Here is a 14,754-nt window from a genome sequence, read left to right on the forward strand (position 1 = left end):
ACTTAGGAATTAAGGACATGGAACAGACTGCAGGCACATAGCACTCTATGGTACCAGGAGTCCTAACACTCTCCTATGGCAGCTTTGCTTGGAAATGGCCATGCCTGTACATCATACCAGCATGACATGACACATGGTTTATTAGCTGTATCTCTTAGCAAGAAAACTCAGACTATTTCTGTTAGTCACTTAGATGAAGGCCTCAGCTCAGCTAGCTGTGGGCTCAGAAGGCAGCACTGGGAAGGGACAGGATCTTCCAGCAGTTGTCTCTCCCCATCGTAAGATGTTGGATGAATCACTCTCTGGAGGAATCTGCTCTGCACAAGGAGCCAACACGATTACCTGAGCCCAGGCACAGCTAAAATTAGGGAATCATCTTCCAAGTAAATACTAATGATCAGGGCATCATAAGATCTGAAGTTATTTCAATTGTGATGGAAAAGGCTTGTAAAATGGTAAAAACAGGCTATTTCTGATTCAGTCAGCCTCCATCTGATCATCTACAGGCACAGAGAGGTATTTTTAAAGACAGAAAGGCAGCGAGGACCACTAATCTTTATTTATTTATTTATTTAATGCTCTTTGATGGCTTTCATGCAATTCTGCTCTTAAAAAAAAATAAAAAAAATCCTACTTACTGACAGTAATACCTTGAAAAATCCAAAATAGCCACTCAGATGAGTCAGCCCAAAATCACAGCGCTATTAAATCCCATGCTTTTGATTGGACCCAATTCAGAAATGTTTAGACCAGATTCTGATACAATTACTAATGTCAAGTAGCACTTCCATGAATTATCATGCTGGTTGCAATTCAGATGAAATGCTATTTTTAACCACTCATAAATCAAATTGAAATAAAGGAAGCTGAGGGGAAAAAATAATAATAAATAGTAAGAAATGGACCACAAATCAGTCTTTTAATGAGCAAAGTTCTATTCCTATTATGGAATTTCTGATTTCCCTCAGTGTCTGCTCTTTAATACCCGTGCTTTTCAGGACTCTCTAGCAATGCTGGCAGCCTACTTCTTGGTGACCTTGACCCAAGCTTAAATGCTGCTTTACAAGCTTTACATAACCCAACAAAAAAGTATACCTGACATCGGTCAGCATTCCAAGAGTTGTTTTTTCCCCCAGTTTCTGTGAAATCAAAATAACATAAACATCCCAGAGTGTTCTAAGCACGATCTGGTGAGGATCTGAGCAATTCTAACTCTGACTGACTCCAACTGGAAAGTTATTAGGCTTGATCCACATGAAGAACACCATTCATTAATGCCCTTTAACACAGCAAGTGTCATGAATGAACCCTTTGGCGTTTCTTATAACAGCATTACTCATGCTGCCTAGTCTAATAGATCTGTGTTATCCCCCCAAAACCAACGCTGTTAGGGAATCAGTTGCGTGGAAGCTGAATGTCTTGTGATCTATTCAAGGACTTCGTTTTGCCACTCTAATTCATACTGGGCTATGCGTTTTTTGAGAGCAAACTGACTCATTTCCATCATGGCATTTTGGATCATAGGCTATTGCTCAACAGAAACACAAAACAGCAGAAAAAGTCCTGCACAAAAGGTCGAGATATTTGCTAGCAAATCAGTGAAGCTGCACTGAGCTGCACTAGTGGTCAACCTGCCCAAGAAGAACAGTTGCTTTCAATTCTTATTTCAACATTACAGACCATTTCTCACTAAAGAGAGGCACATTTATCAAGAAACCTTTCCAAGAAACTTTCCCAAATGCATCATCTGACTGTGATATTTGTTACTTCTTGTTTGTTTTTCATAACAAGGAATTGCTCCATTCAGTCACTGTGGTATCCTATGGCACAGTCACAAACTGCAGGTTAAAATGGGTCCTATCCTGAAGGGTCCTATCCTTTACACTGTAGATGTGATAAACTCTTACTTAAGCATCTGCCACAACAGTGAGAAACTACAAACTACCATAAAAATATTTTTTAATTTATTTTAATTTAATTTACAGTTTACAATGTATCTTGTCTAACTGTTCATTTTGCCTTTGGTTCTACACTCATGTTTTCTAACCTGCATCATAATCATGGAGCTGTTAGTTGTACTTACTTTACCTTCCCGAATCAGGAGAAAAATTACCTTGTAAATGTGGGAGCTACACTGCAAAAACTTCTGCTTGTACAACAGCTACTTGAAAGCCTTTACAAACCCTGTGCTTGTTCACACCAATATTTACCTTCCGTTTTTGCATAAAAATGTTTAACATGTTTTGGCCATATTGGGCTGCTGATTCTCCTAAGTAACTTTGGAAGACTAACTAATTCCTTCTATACTGTGGAGCAGTGCGAGTGATACCTTTTGTACAAAACAATTTTACAATTACCTCTCCACAGAAGATCCCAATTGTTGGGACATTCAGTTTTAGAATGAAACAATATTTTGCTTAGCTTTGAATGTTGGTTTCAGTATTGCCTGGTTTGACACAGGGAAAATATGGCTTCCTTAGCATAAATTCAAACACGCAGGTGTTCATAACTCAGCTTTAATGCATGTACCTGCCAACCTAGGTTTCTAATAACCAGCCTCACTAGCTGTGCATGCTCAAGCAAAATAACAGCATATCCTTCTTGGCATGGAGGGAACACAACTCTACAGACCCTCCTGTCTACCTCCTTTCTCATCTTTGGTCCCAGCAACCCACATGGCTAGGTTTTAAACTGCACTAGCCCTAACAGAAGAGATTTGCCATCACTGTCACCAGTATTTGGGTACCCCAGTCACAGATGGAGACTTCAATTATTTCCCACGTAATACAAAGGATAGCTTCCAATAAAGCCAAAGTCTATTGAGTGTTTTCACTCTCTGAAGAGCTTAACAAGGATACGTTGCTTGTTTATCCACCTCTTCTCACATCCAAACATATCCTCTTAAGAGTCCATTGCAACTAATAGTGTGATGTGTAGAAGTGAAGGCAGTGGGCATCCTGGTCCAGCACTGAAATGAGCCCTGCTTTAAGCATGGGTTGGGCAAATTGAAATCTACCCATACTTCCCAACCCAACTTACTGGTTCTGCACAAGTGATGGGACTCTGAGTGTCTTCTGATGTCTGAGAACTGTAACAGAAAAACAGCAGCACATCCTTTCTGCTGAAAAATTCAGTTTTGTGGTCTGTTGGAGCTCCCCTTCGCATCTGTATTTCTGAGCAGCCACTAAGTGCCTCTGGGGAGGGTATGATGCCAATCCCACTATTAACAAGAATAACCTGACTATTAACCAGCATAACTTCACTTTAGTGCGTGACATTTTCGGGCTGCGATAATCGCTCCTATGCAGTCACATGAAAATCTGGTTACGGGCACCCCGTGTGTCACGGGTTGCAACAGACTGCGTGTCGATCAAGGTAGCTCATTCTCACACAACCATCTGATGATACGCCTTTGCCAGCGGGCCATGCCCGGGGAATTACGCCTGAGGACTCAGTTAAAACTTTCTCCTATTAGGGTCTGGGATAGAGGAGTGTGCTGGGGTCAGGGGCTCTGCTTGAACAACCTTCTTTGAGACACAGAAGATAATGCCCAAGCAGATAGCAATTTCTGATGCAGAGAATGCATACCAATGGAGGTAACAGCACTGGAGTGTTGCAAGGCATCTGGAGGGAAAAGTACCCAATAGCTGGCATTGCCTAGACGTCGCTTTCTCATCAACTGACAACAAGAATGATCTCTCCATTTCTATCTGTTTTTTCCCAGCAATACTTGTTGGCTGCCAGACCTGTGACCCTACCTTGGCTTCACATTTCCTGACCCAAGAATATTCCCTGTTCACCCTAATCACAGCTATTTTCAGATGATAACAAATTAACAAGTCTCCCCAAGAAGAAACAACCCATGGCTAATCTGGTTCACCTTACTCCGGGAAAACTCTGACCTCAGCAAACTTCCAACAACTATTTCCAGAACATGCACTATCTTTATTGCCTTTGTTATCTGAAAAAGGGGGCTGAATTAGGAACATATTTGTTCAGGGCACAACCTGTACTGAATGTGTTCAGAAATATCATAGTTTGCATTTAGACAGCTGATGAACTAACAAGGCAAGAAATTAAGTCTCCCTCTCAACCAGCTTTGTATCACCTTATCTTCAATCATAAATGGTAGGTGATCATTCTCCCGCATATACCAAATGTTGTATCTCCTTATTAGAAGACAGCGAAGACACCACTAGATAAAATTGCCTGGTACGTGCCTCGCAATAAGTCCATTTTAGTACTTAATAACTGTCATATATTATTGAGATAGACTGTATTTGTTTTATTGCATTTTATTTTAACTACACTGAAATGATAGCTGCATGAGGCGTAAATAAAATGGTAACTTTGAGGAAAGATATTGGAAGGCATTTAAAAGAACAAGACTATGGGAAAATACTTTGATTCCTTTCATAAATACAAATTCTAATGTCATTGCAGCAAGAGTCAGTTGGACATTCAGTTTATGACTCTGACTTGAAATTCGATGAGGGAACATTCATGTGCCAAATTCATGCATTTTTGTCAAATTCAAATCACATCTAATCCAATGCAGTAGTCTGTGACAAAAACTGCATGGATGTGTGCTGCCTGGAAAACAGAGCAGATGTGTTGAGGACAGTGTTGCCTGCAACTGCCTCCCCACTGCCCCCAGCCACCACACACACATGATGAGGGTCTGGGAGCCGGTTCTGCTTCATTTCCCACTCAGTGCTCAAGGCTCAGCTGGCCATAGCCTGGGAGAAGGTGAGGACAACCTGACTTGAACAGTGGCTTTTGAAGAATGAGAATTGAGGAATAAAAGGATAAAGGAAGGAGAAGTGTGGCTGTGCTCAGGGGAAAGGGATAAGGAGCCAGAAGAGCGGATGTCATAGAGTCAATAGAATATCCCAAGCTGGAAGGCACCCACAAGGATCATCAGGTCCAACTCCTGGATTTGACCCACAGTAAGACTAGTTCAAATCAAGATCTCTTGATTTCTCCGTGGTCAGGATTAGGATTAAAGCCAGGCTGCAGAACTATAATGTTTCCAGTGATCTGCCCAGAAGTGACTGCTTGCCACTGCTACCTTGCATTCCATCAACATGGCCTTCCAACAGATAGGTTGGGTATCGGTGTGAATCTGCACGATGGAGTTTCAAGCAGGTATGGCCATTTTAATAAAGAGAAAATGACTGAGTGCAACTGCCCTGCGAATGATCCAGGGCCATGCACTGAATGAAGCAATGGGCTGTGTGATTCCCATCTTGTTTGCTTTAAAAACTGGGAATTGATCATGGTCAATCACATCATTTATAAACTGCCTGGCATTTGACTAGCACCAGTCTTTTGTTTGTGCAGTTTAATACAATTTCTCACTTTGCAGTGCATCATACAGTTTGATGCTCAGCAACGTCAGTAAGAAATACAAAGTGAAGGAATGAAAACACCAGATCTAATTTCTAAATACCACTGTCTAGGCCAGAACAGTTACAGCACAGTACCATGCTTTCTTCATTCAACTGCATTAATTTTTGGCTACTGCTTTTAAGCAGAGCTGCCAAAAAAATGTTTGGATCCTCGGGACATTTGTAAGCCCTGCAGGGCTCCCTTACCTCATTCAATCATCTTTCTCACACATATAGAGATGCACATTTTTGCTGACTTCAGGGGCATTCATACACCCAATAGAACCTCTCTGTCTGATCCCATCTGAGCAGCTCTGTTCTTATTTCTAATCACCCCTGAGTTCTCAAGGAAATATTCAGCTAACCCTATTTTTCCTAACCCAGATTTAAAGGAATACAGGAAATTTTACTGACATAACATTCGGAATAGAACTCACCCAGAGAAGAAATAACTTGGAATGTTATTTTTTCTTACAGATTTAATTAAAAATACGACTTTCCAAGCAGCAGGGTTTAAAATCTGTGATTTGGTGTAGTATGGTGTTAAGAAATAATAAAATACTGGCTTATTAAAAGCAGTAATCTTTATGAATTGTTATCTAAGGTAATTAAGTAAAATACTGTACACATAACACATCCCATGTCGGGTGGAAGTTATTGGATATGCTAATCTTTACATCTTTTAAAACAAATGGAAGAAAGTCCCTGGGACTCAAGATCTCTGCAGACAGTTTCTATTAACTGCCCTGTGTATATGTTAGCAATTGAAACATCCTAATCTCGTTACTTCTCTACAAAGTCAGATCATATACATATATTTGGAAGATAAAGTCCTTGTTGGCCAAATTAGAAATATCAACCTTTTATCTATTTATTTATTTATTTATTTAAATACAATAAATTCATATTACAAAATGTGATGAAAAATAATGCCTAGCATATTAGAAGCTACATAGGAACTTTGAGGTTGCATGTGGCTTATCTTACTTTGGAAATCCAAAGTCAAATGCACTGCAGTATCTAAGAAATGTGCATCCAGTGAAATCCTATTGCAAGCAGTCAGAGTATCTTGGTGTGAACATGGAGACATGTTTGATAAGAGGAGGTTTCTAGCCTCAGCATTGCAAGGAAACACACAGGCCCTTACCTTCGGGGAAGCAATCTTCAGGCTCCATCAGCTCCTCAGCAAACTCAGGGATCTGCTCCAGCAGTTCTGCAGGATTTGTCAAATCCACTGTGCTGCCTTCGGAAAGGCTGATTTCATCAAGCTTGTTGTCAATAAGAGCAAAGATGAGGAAAACAAATTGATCAATTGCCTCAAAGGAAGCAGCTGAGTTCTTATTCTACTAACCAATATCCCAGCCAAAGCAGTCAAGACAGTGAAATGGCCATGCTCAAGTGAAAGCTCTACCTATGCTAACAGTGGTGAGTTAACAGTGACTTCTCCTATGGGATGAGCAGAAGCTCTTCTGTCTTCATGTTCTGCTCATACGACGACACTTCATGCACATGTGGGGAGGTTCTTTCACCTCCCTCATCCCACATCCCCACCCTGGGATGGGACCACTCATCTTCCAGATGCACACTACTACTCTCACAATTTAGGAGGAGGGACACAAATGTTTGATCCCCAATTCTAAGGCAGACCTCAAATCCTTCTCTGCAAAATGGGGACAAATATATTCCCACCCCCTGAAGCATTGGCCATTTTATCTTCTTAGAGCAAGAAGACTCTGGTAATTTGGGAAAATAGATGAGGAATGGATGATTTAAGAAAAACTGGTTTTAGGGCTATGAGAGAAATTGGGTTCAACAAAGCAATGGATTTCATGAAAATTTGATGCCTAATTTTGAAAATTGTCTGCATTTGTTCCTTAAATAGGGGTGCATGATAACAAGAGCCACCCAGATATGAAACAGAAGTTTCATTTCAGGTCAAAGCTTTCTTCTGACATTAAACATTTTTAGTTATTTATTTATTTGTTTTAAAATACAACAGGAGGGGTTTTAATTTATTTGTTTATTTTAATTTTAGTGGTCAAAATAATTGTTTTATAGGTTTGTGTTAATCCAGAATTGTATTTTTCTCAATTTCTCAGCCAGGCCACTATAGTTCAAGGACTATTATTTACTCAGCCCTGCTCAGTACTCGCTTTTGACTCTGTAAAAGAGGTATCTGGCACAAGGTGGTTTATTCGCAAACTGTCTTATTTTCTTCCCTGAGCTGCCACTGAAACATTGCTGTGGTTTATCTCATAATACTATTGTCTTCATTTTAAAAATGAGGACAATAATACTTACCCACGCTTTTAAACAACCTGTAAGATAGTTATATGAAAGATGGCACGTACTCTTAAATTATTATTTTCACGAAGATGACAGAGTCAGAGAATAGGTGCAGCTCTGTGTATTTATTATTAATGTGAAAATGGACCCTCTGTTTTCCAGTATACAGAGGCAATGCAAAATTTATAGCTGAATTCAGAGAAATGCTGAACCTGGGGTAAAACGAGGAAGACCGAACATTCCAGCAATACTTATAAGCAGGATGGAAGCGATATGTGCTTGCAATTAGCTGCAGCATGCATAAGGTCATATTCTTGGCTAGGGCTTTTAATGCTCTGCTCTGAAGAAGAGCAAACAATTGAGAAGAGATCATTTAAAGAGAGTCGGGCCAGTAAGCGCAGGTCAAAGACATGGCTAAAGCTTCTAAAAATCCATATTCAGAATGCAGCTGTCGTAGAGGGAGTAGCCAGTTTTCGACAGGCTACAAACAATACATGATGGTGGAAAAAAAATAACAGGTTTCCACACAATCAGAACTTTCTGTTACTGTTCATTAGGGAATGCATTTAGTCATTATTTCTTCTGCTACGAAGTCGTCAACAGACAGAACACTGAAGTAGTCCAATATCACACACAGCTGCAGGATGAAGAAAATAGGGGTCCTGAAGAGAAAAGAAGCCTTGTTGGATACAATTCTAACCAACAGAGAGAAATCAAAGGACATCGTGAGAAAAATGTCAGCTCAATAGCATTGTCATTGAGAGTGCTGTATTTAGCAGAGACAGGATGGGAAATTCGGGGAACACAACTGCAGGACACAGGGCAATTATATTAGACTACAAGGAAAACATCTTAAAGAATCGAGAACGCTCGAGAGTTATCTGTGAGGAGGAGTTTTCAGAAATTATTAGAATCCATCAGTGTCAAAAGGAGATGGGGAACATGCAAGACAACATGGACAGGATTTATTTTGTAAAGCCTTCAAGAAAGAAGAGGCAGCGAACAGGGATTCCGAAAGCACGTGGCTAAGGTTCTGGGGTCTGAACAGGGATTAGAAAAAGAACTCATACATATGAGTGAGGAGGGAAAGGTTAGGAAAGCTTGTGGGAAAAGGAGCAAAAGTCACTCTTTGCCAGAAGGTGAAAGGGATTAATGTTTTCATGAACGCTGCAAGAAAAGGGACATAAAAGTAACTTATGAGGGAGATGGGACCAATGAAAATTCAGTTGCCTGAGAAAATAAAAGCTTTTTAAAAGACCAACGAAGCGATCAGTAAACAGGGAATGAGGGCTTGTTAGAATTAGTGGAAATGTAAGCATGGAAGTATCTAGAAAACCTAAAACAAATGTAAATCAGCAGATCCAGCAAATGCACATGGCAGAGCATGGGCGTGCAGGGATCTGACACACTACGTTAACACACCATTAGCAATCAATAGTGAATGCTCATGGAAAGCTGGAAAGAGCCCAGGAGAGCAGCAATAAGTGAATACAATACTGAGCTTAGAGAAGAGGAAAGGGGAATAATCATGGGAATCACAGATCACTGAACTCTTGCTGCAGCTTGTAATTAAAGTGAATTAAACAAACTCAGTGGAGAAAAGCAGAGTGCTTTCTTGGAGGGCAGCTGAGTGATATGTCAAACAGAAATAAAGACAGTGAGGCAGCTCTCCTGACTGCCACCAGTCTGCGCTCAAATGGGAACAAAGAGGCCAAAATAAGCTGAACAGGACAAAGAATGTCCCCTTTTCCTGTTGGAGAGGTGTACCAGGCAATGGCAATATCATAAACCTCTTTGGAAGATCTCCCATCTGAACACAAATTCACACTACTGAAGCAGTTTTTAATGTGTTTCTGCATGGTGTGGTTCTGTCTGGAATAGCCTCCTCACCCACTACTTGGCTCTCCAGTAGTGGCAAAGTGATCTGTTAATTCTTATTATTATTTTCCAGAAGGATTGTAACAGGGAAAAGCTGCAATCTCACTGGAAGTTAATGTTTGCTCAAGATTTAGCTCTCTTATCTGCCTTCTCACTCTTTCCCTAACCTTTGAAGATCGCAGTCTTAATCTATCAAACTGACAGATGATATATAAACTTCTTATATATATATATATATAACTTCTTATAATAAGAATATCTGTGTTTCTATAATAGAAAAGCTGACTTCTGAAACAAAGGCATTGGTTTGGATGCCCCCGTTGCTTCATGGAGAAAACCCATACTAAGGGCCCAAAGGTAACAGAAACTTTACCTTCAGAGGAGGAGACCTGTAGGGATCAGAGTTAGTACCAAAGATACAGAAGAGGAACTGACCAATATAATTCTCATATTAGTGGATAATACTCAATTCAAGAGACTGCCAAAAGTGGGGAGAAGGAAAGTGAAAAGTGACATGTGGAAAGAATACAGCACAATGAGATTTGACTCAAAGCACTACAAATGGAGTGAGTTCAGGAATAAAACATCAATGGACCTGGAAAGCTGTAACCTCAAGTCACCTGGGGTAATATTAAGAAATCAGACATGATTTTGTAGTGGGATATTGTGATGCAAACATCCTACTTGGAAACATCATGCCTAGGCAAGGAGATACTATTTCTCCTCCTTACGGTTCTGTGGAAATTGTATTTGGAACACTGTTTTGTTCTTGGCACAACAATTCTAATTGAGAGAGTTGTAAAAAGAAAAAAAGCTGTACAAAATATTTTATGGGGCAGTGCTTTGGCAAAGAAATCAACTGGTATGTTCTCTGAGACCTGTGCCACCAATCATTTTATTTCTATGGTGCCTTACTGATGATTTGTATGGGATGAATTTTTAATCATATAATGTATCCTTTACTGACATGAACAGCGTTTTAGTCAGAACACACTCGATGCTTCCTGTTATTGACTGAACAACTCAGAGCCTCGTCCCTTGGGCATATCAAATCCCTTAAGTTACTTCCTCGCAGTTGTTGGCTTTATCTGGCTTGCCCCAAGTTCTTGGGACATTCATCAAAAAGATTAGCGTGTCCTCGTGTGTCGGCACAAAGATTACTTCTGAACAGGAGGACTATAAGGATGCAATGTCCACACAAGATTTAGCCTTCAAAAATAGCATCCTTTGGGCTTTGCTCTTTCATGTTGGTATTCATAGCCTCATGTGAACTTCCGTTTGATTTCGAGTCATCCCTGGATTATCGCCATATTCCTCCACCTCTTTTTAAGCAGCCACAAATAGAATCAATTATACTCTACTATAGAAAGGTGACATTTGTGTTACAGGACCCTTTGAAAGTTGAGGGAGGAAATGGGGATTATTACTTTATCGCAGCGTTGCTGAATATATCAGAGCTAGAATGTTCCTGTCTTATGACATTTCATTGTAGCACTAAAAAAGGATGTAGTTTTCCACCCTTCATACTAACACATCAGGGTTTATGTATCTTAAAAATACAGTTAAACAGGAAGGATAGGAAATTCCCTGTGAGAAAAAATCTGGAGATGGTCTTCTAATTGCTCCCAGTCACAATTCTTCATCTCATTAGTTTGAAATCTGGGGTTTCTCTTAAGTACATAAAAATTCTTTTTCTCTGAGGTTGTGACATGAAATGATTGAGCTTTCTTCCTCTAAGATCCAGGACCTTTTTTTTGCTGAATACAAAATCCAATAGCCCAAAAGCATTCTAGTAAGAAGGATTGCTCCTGAAAGAAACCCTTCACGGCCAGAACATTTCTAGTGACTGGGAGTGGAGTTCAGCTCACCTAAACATAATCTACATGACACAGACTTCCACAGCTCAGTTAGTCACTCTGGTCTCCCCTTACAGCCAAAGGAGAAAAACAGGTACTTATAAAATATGCTTCTTCTGGTCTAATTTAAATGTTGATTTCAGCAGGATATGAGACACATTCACCTAACTATATTGGCTCCAGATCTTCACTAACTATAAATGGGTCTCATGTGACAAGTCTAGAAGCAGATGTCCACCCCACGTGACATTATGACTCAGCAGGCTGCAGAAGGTGAGCTGCTCTGTGGCAGCCCTGTTTCCACTGCCCTATCAGGATTTCCACCTGGGATTTCTCCTGCTGGGTACAGGCTCACCAACACAATGAGAAGCAAATGTGATCTACACTTTGGCCACTATGAACTGAATGACACCAAAGCTTTCATGTCAGATACATAAATTCTTGCCCTTCTCATGGCCCTATACCTTTAACATGAAAAACGAAAACAGGTGATATGCCCCAGACCCCCACATAAATTGGTGGCATGCACTATGGAGCTGGCGTGACGAATGGCATGCAGCATCAAGCAGGAAAGTGGTTTCTTTTACCTCTTTTTGCCCTACTGGAGGTGGTGGCTCAGCCTTCAACTGCTTATCCACGTGCAACTCACTTAACTCTTCACAAATCTCAGAGTTCTGACTCCGGGCACCTGGGCTTTGGCATCGCTGCCCCCTCAGCTGCAGCTGCTTTTCCTGCTGGAAATAATCCTAGATGGGTTTATTTTCTTTTTCTTTGATAGCATGCTTAGTTCTTAAGGAGATCTCCCCAGCTAGAAGAGAAAATAGCCTGAACTACACTTGTCAGGGGATGACATCTTAAGGAAAAATGGCAAGCAACAAGATTACACAAGCTTACGCTGTAACTTTTCAGGTTTAGCAACTGGATATGTCAAGATAACTGGCTGTAAAAAAGGAAATTACAGATAGGCCGGCTTATTGTTTTTGAACTGTTGTTGCTGGGGGGCAGGAGGAAATTTCCTTGACTTCTCCATTTTCAATCCAGTTTGGAGACACAGTTTTTTGCAGAGACCCAAGGCATAGACTGGGGCTTGCAGCTCAGCTGAGGGCTGCAGGGTGTTCTGTGAACTCAGCAACCAGAAGTGACATTTGGCATCATGGCTGGAGAAGGTGCAAGCATAACACCCAGTGCCACACCATGGCTCTGCTCCAAATAGCATGGGAAAACAAGCTACAGACTCACAGGAGAAAGCTAAAGGTATCCAAAAGTAGATGAAAACCTGTGGGTGGCCATGTAAATGGCCAAAGTACTTCAGAGTACTTTGCACCCACTGATGTCAACAGGACTTAACCACAGGTTGGAAGGAGAGCGCATCTGTAAGGGCTTCACTAAAAAGGGATGCACTGTGGAATCAGAGCAATAATTTTTTCTGCAAATACATCTGAGCAGACCCAGCGCTTGGCAGCAGAAGCAGCGCCATTAAACTCAGCCATGTCGTCCTGGGGCGATGATTACTGCTGCTGTGCTTTCTCCAAGCGCTGCCAGGACTAATGGTAGAGCAGAGCGCGTTTGCATGGTTGGCTCCTACATCTGGAAGCCCAGGTTCACTGCTGGTATAAATCAGTTCAGCTTCATTGATTCACCTGTGATAGGGATTTCTCTGAGAACTCCACAGCTCTACACAGCACTGCCATCGTTCATGCCATTACTAATGCTGCTACTGAAATATTAATAAAACTCAAGCTGATTTCAAAGGGTTGTACTGAATTGCTTACAGAAGGACTTCCATGCTGAGAAAAAAATTACAAGCATAACAGGATTTCAACAGTAATTATTTAAACATATTTATCTTTTGCTCATCCACCTCTTTTTTCCCCTTGGCTTGAGTGGCATTCAGTGTTATCCACGTATTAAGCGAGCTTCTCCTCCCCAGGGAGCAGCAGCCTACCTGCTTCTGTTCTAAAGCCACATCACCACAGAAAGTCCCTCAAGAGGTACCAGCAGCAGAAAAACACTTTATTCCAAATATAACCATCTGAGAGAACAGATGACACAAAGGAAGCAGTTGGTTAAGCAAATTGCTCTCTGTATAAATACTTTCGGACTGTCAGGTTTGTACCAATCCTTTCAGATGTCGTTCTGTGTTTCTAGTAAATTAATTCAAAATCAAATTACTTGTTTCCTGCTTCAGAAGGCGTGTGGTCTAAAATATATTCCAACTTTAATAAATTAAATCACGCACGTCCAAGCCTGTACCTTCTGAATGTGAATGTATTACATATAATTTCTACCACAGAATCGGAGAACTATAGGATGGTATCATGGAATCACAGAACCAAGTTTTCTAGGCACAGTTTATCACTGATTGTCACAATGTATAATCACCAAATCCCTGACAAAATGTAACACTTTTTAAAGAGCATCTCTGGAGATACTCTGTTATTCAGAGGAGAACATAGAATGATATAACTGTTAAAGTTGGAAAAGATCACTAAGATCATCTAGTACAACCATAATCACCATGACCACTCAGGGCCACAAAATGCTAACATGGAAAGTAAGTGTACTCGAGTAAGGCGCTAAGCAAAAGAAAGTTGTGGGTTGCTGGTTTTTTTTTCTTAATGCAATGTGCACACAACTTAGCACCAAGTAATCTTAATGGCAGGGTATCAGTTATAGCACTAAAACAACAGAAAGAATTGTTTCATGTTGAAAGTGCAGTGCAATCTGGGGTGACATCTCAAGTTCACTTGTGCAGAAAGGTTGCGCACTCAGATTCATTAGAAACAAAGGCACAGATGAGAACAGACTGTGTAACTCAGTTGATCTGACAAATATCCAGGTTGTTAAGCAAATTATTGCACTGAATAACTAAGCTCATGTCAAATGAAAAGCTTATACCATCGCTCTACTGACAAACCCTTCTGTATGGCACCAAAATTCAGGAATGCTTTCATACAAACTAAACTCCATGAACACAGCTCCAGCTGCTTCCAAGACACTGCACTTGTAACATGCATCTGATGAGTTAACATTAATTAATAGTGATGGAACACATCTTGGCAAATCACCCAGCAGCATTAGGGAATCGATTGGGTTTCTGCAATGGCTGACGCCAGCCCTGGTGAGCCACTCTCTTGGGATGGGATCTCAGTTCCAGCACACAGTGCCTGAGGATCAGCAGGATCCTGACCAGGACAAAGTGTGATCCTCACAGTCTGCTTCACTTCGGACTATTAACTTTTGCTCTGAGTCCGGATGATTTGCTCTTCTGAGAGCAACAACAGCAGGTTTATCTCCTGTAAAGCTCCCCAGCGTGGGTGGTTTATGTAATTTGTTTTTAATTT

General features: G+C 40.8%; 1 protein-coding gene across 19 annotated transcripts in view; it reads right to left on the bottom strand.

Annotated features, from left to right (window-relative positions):
• LOC107308775 (sodium channel protein type 5 subunit alpha-like) overlaps positions 1-14,754 on the bottom strand; it is a 196,032-nt gene that overhangs the window by 39,874 nt on the left and 141,404 nt on the right. For 9 of the 19 annotated variants that reach the window (XM_085539033.1, XM_085539037.1, XM_085539036.1 and 6 more), the window contains 2 exons: positions 11,998-12,156; positions 6,538-6,658 (listed from right to left, as the gene is read on the bottom strand). The exons of 1 other annotated variant lie outside the window; for it this stretch is intronic. In XM_085539033.1, coding sequence (XP_085395159.1) covers positions 6,538-6,658; positions 11,998-12,156 — 280 coding nt within the window. Of the gene's footprint in view, positions 1-6,537; positions 6,659-7,781; positions 8,339-11,997; positions 12,157-14,754 lie in introns of those variants that run through there. 9 more of the 19 variants (XM_085539038.1, XM_085539039.1, XM_085539044.1 and 6 more) reach the window with 5 other exon arrangements.

Source organism: Coturnix japonica, chromosome 2 (assembly GCF_054131305.1).
Source record: "Coturnix japonica strain WE chromosome 2, WE-NBRP24, whole genome shotgun sequence".
Lineage (NCBI taxonomy): Eukaryota > Metazoa > Chordata > Aves > Galliformes > Phasianidae > Coturnix > Coturnix japonica.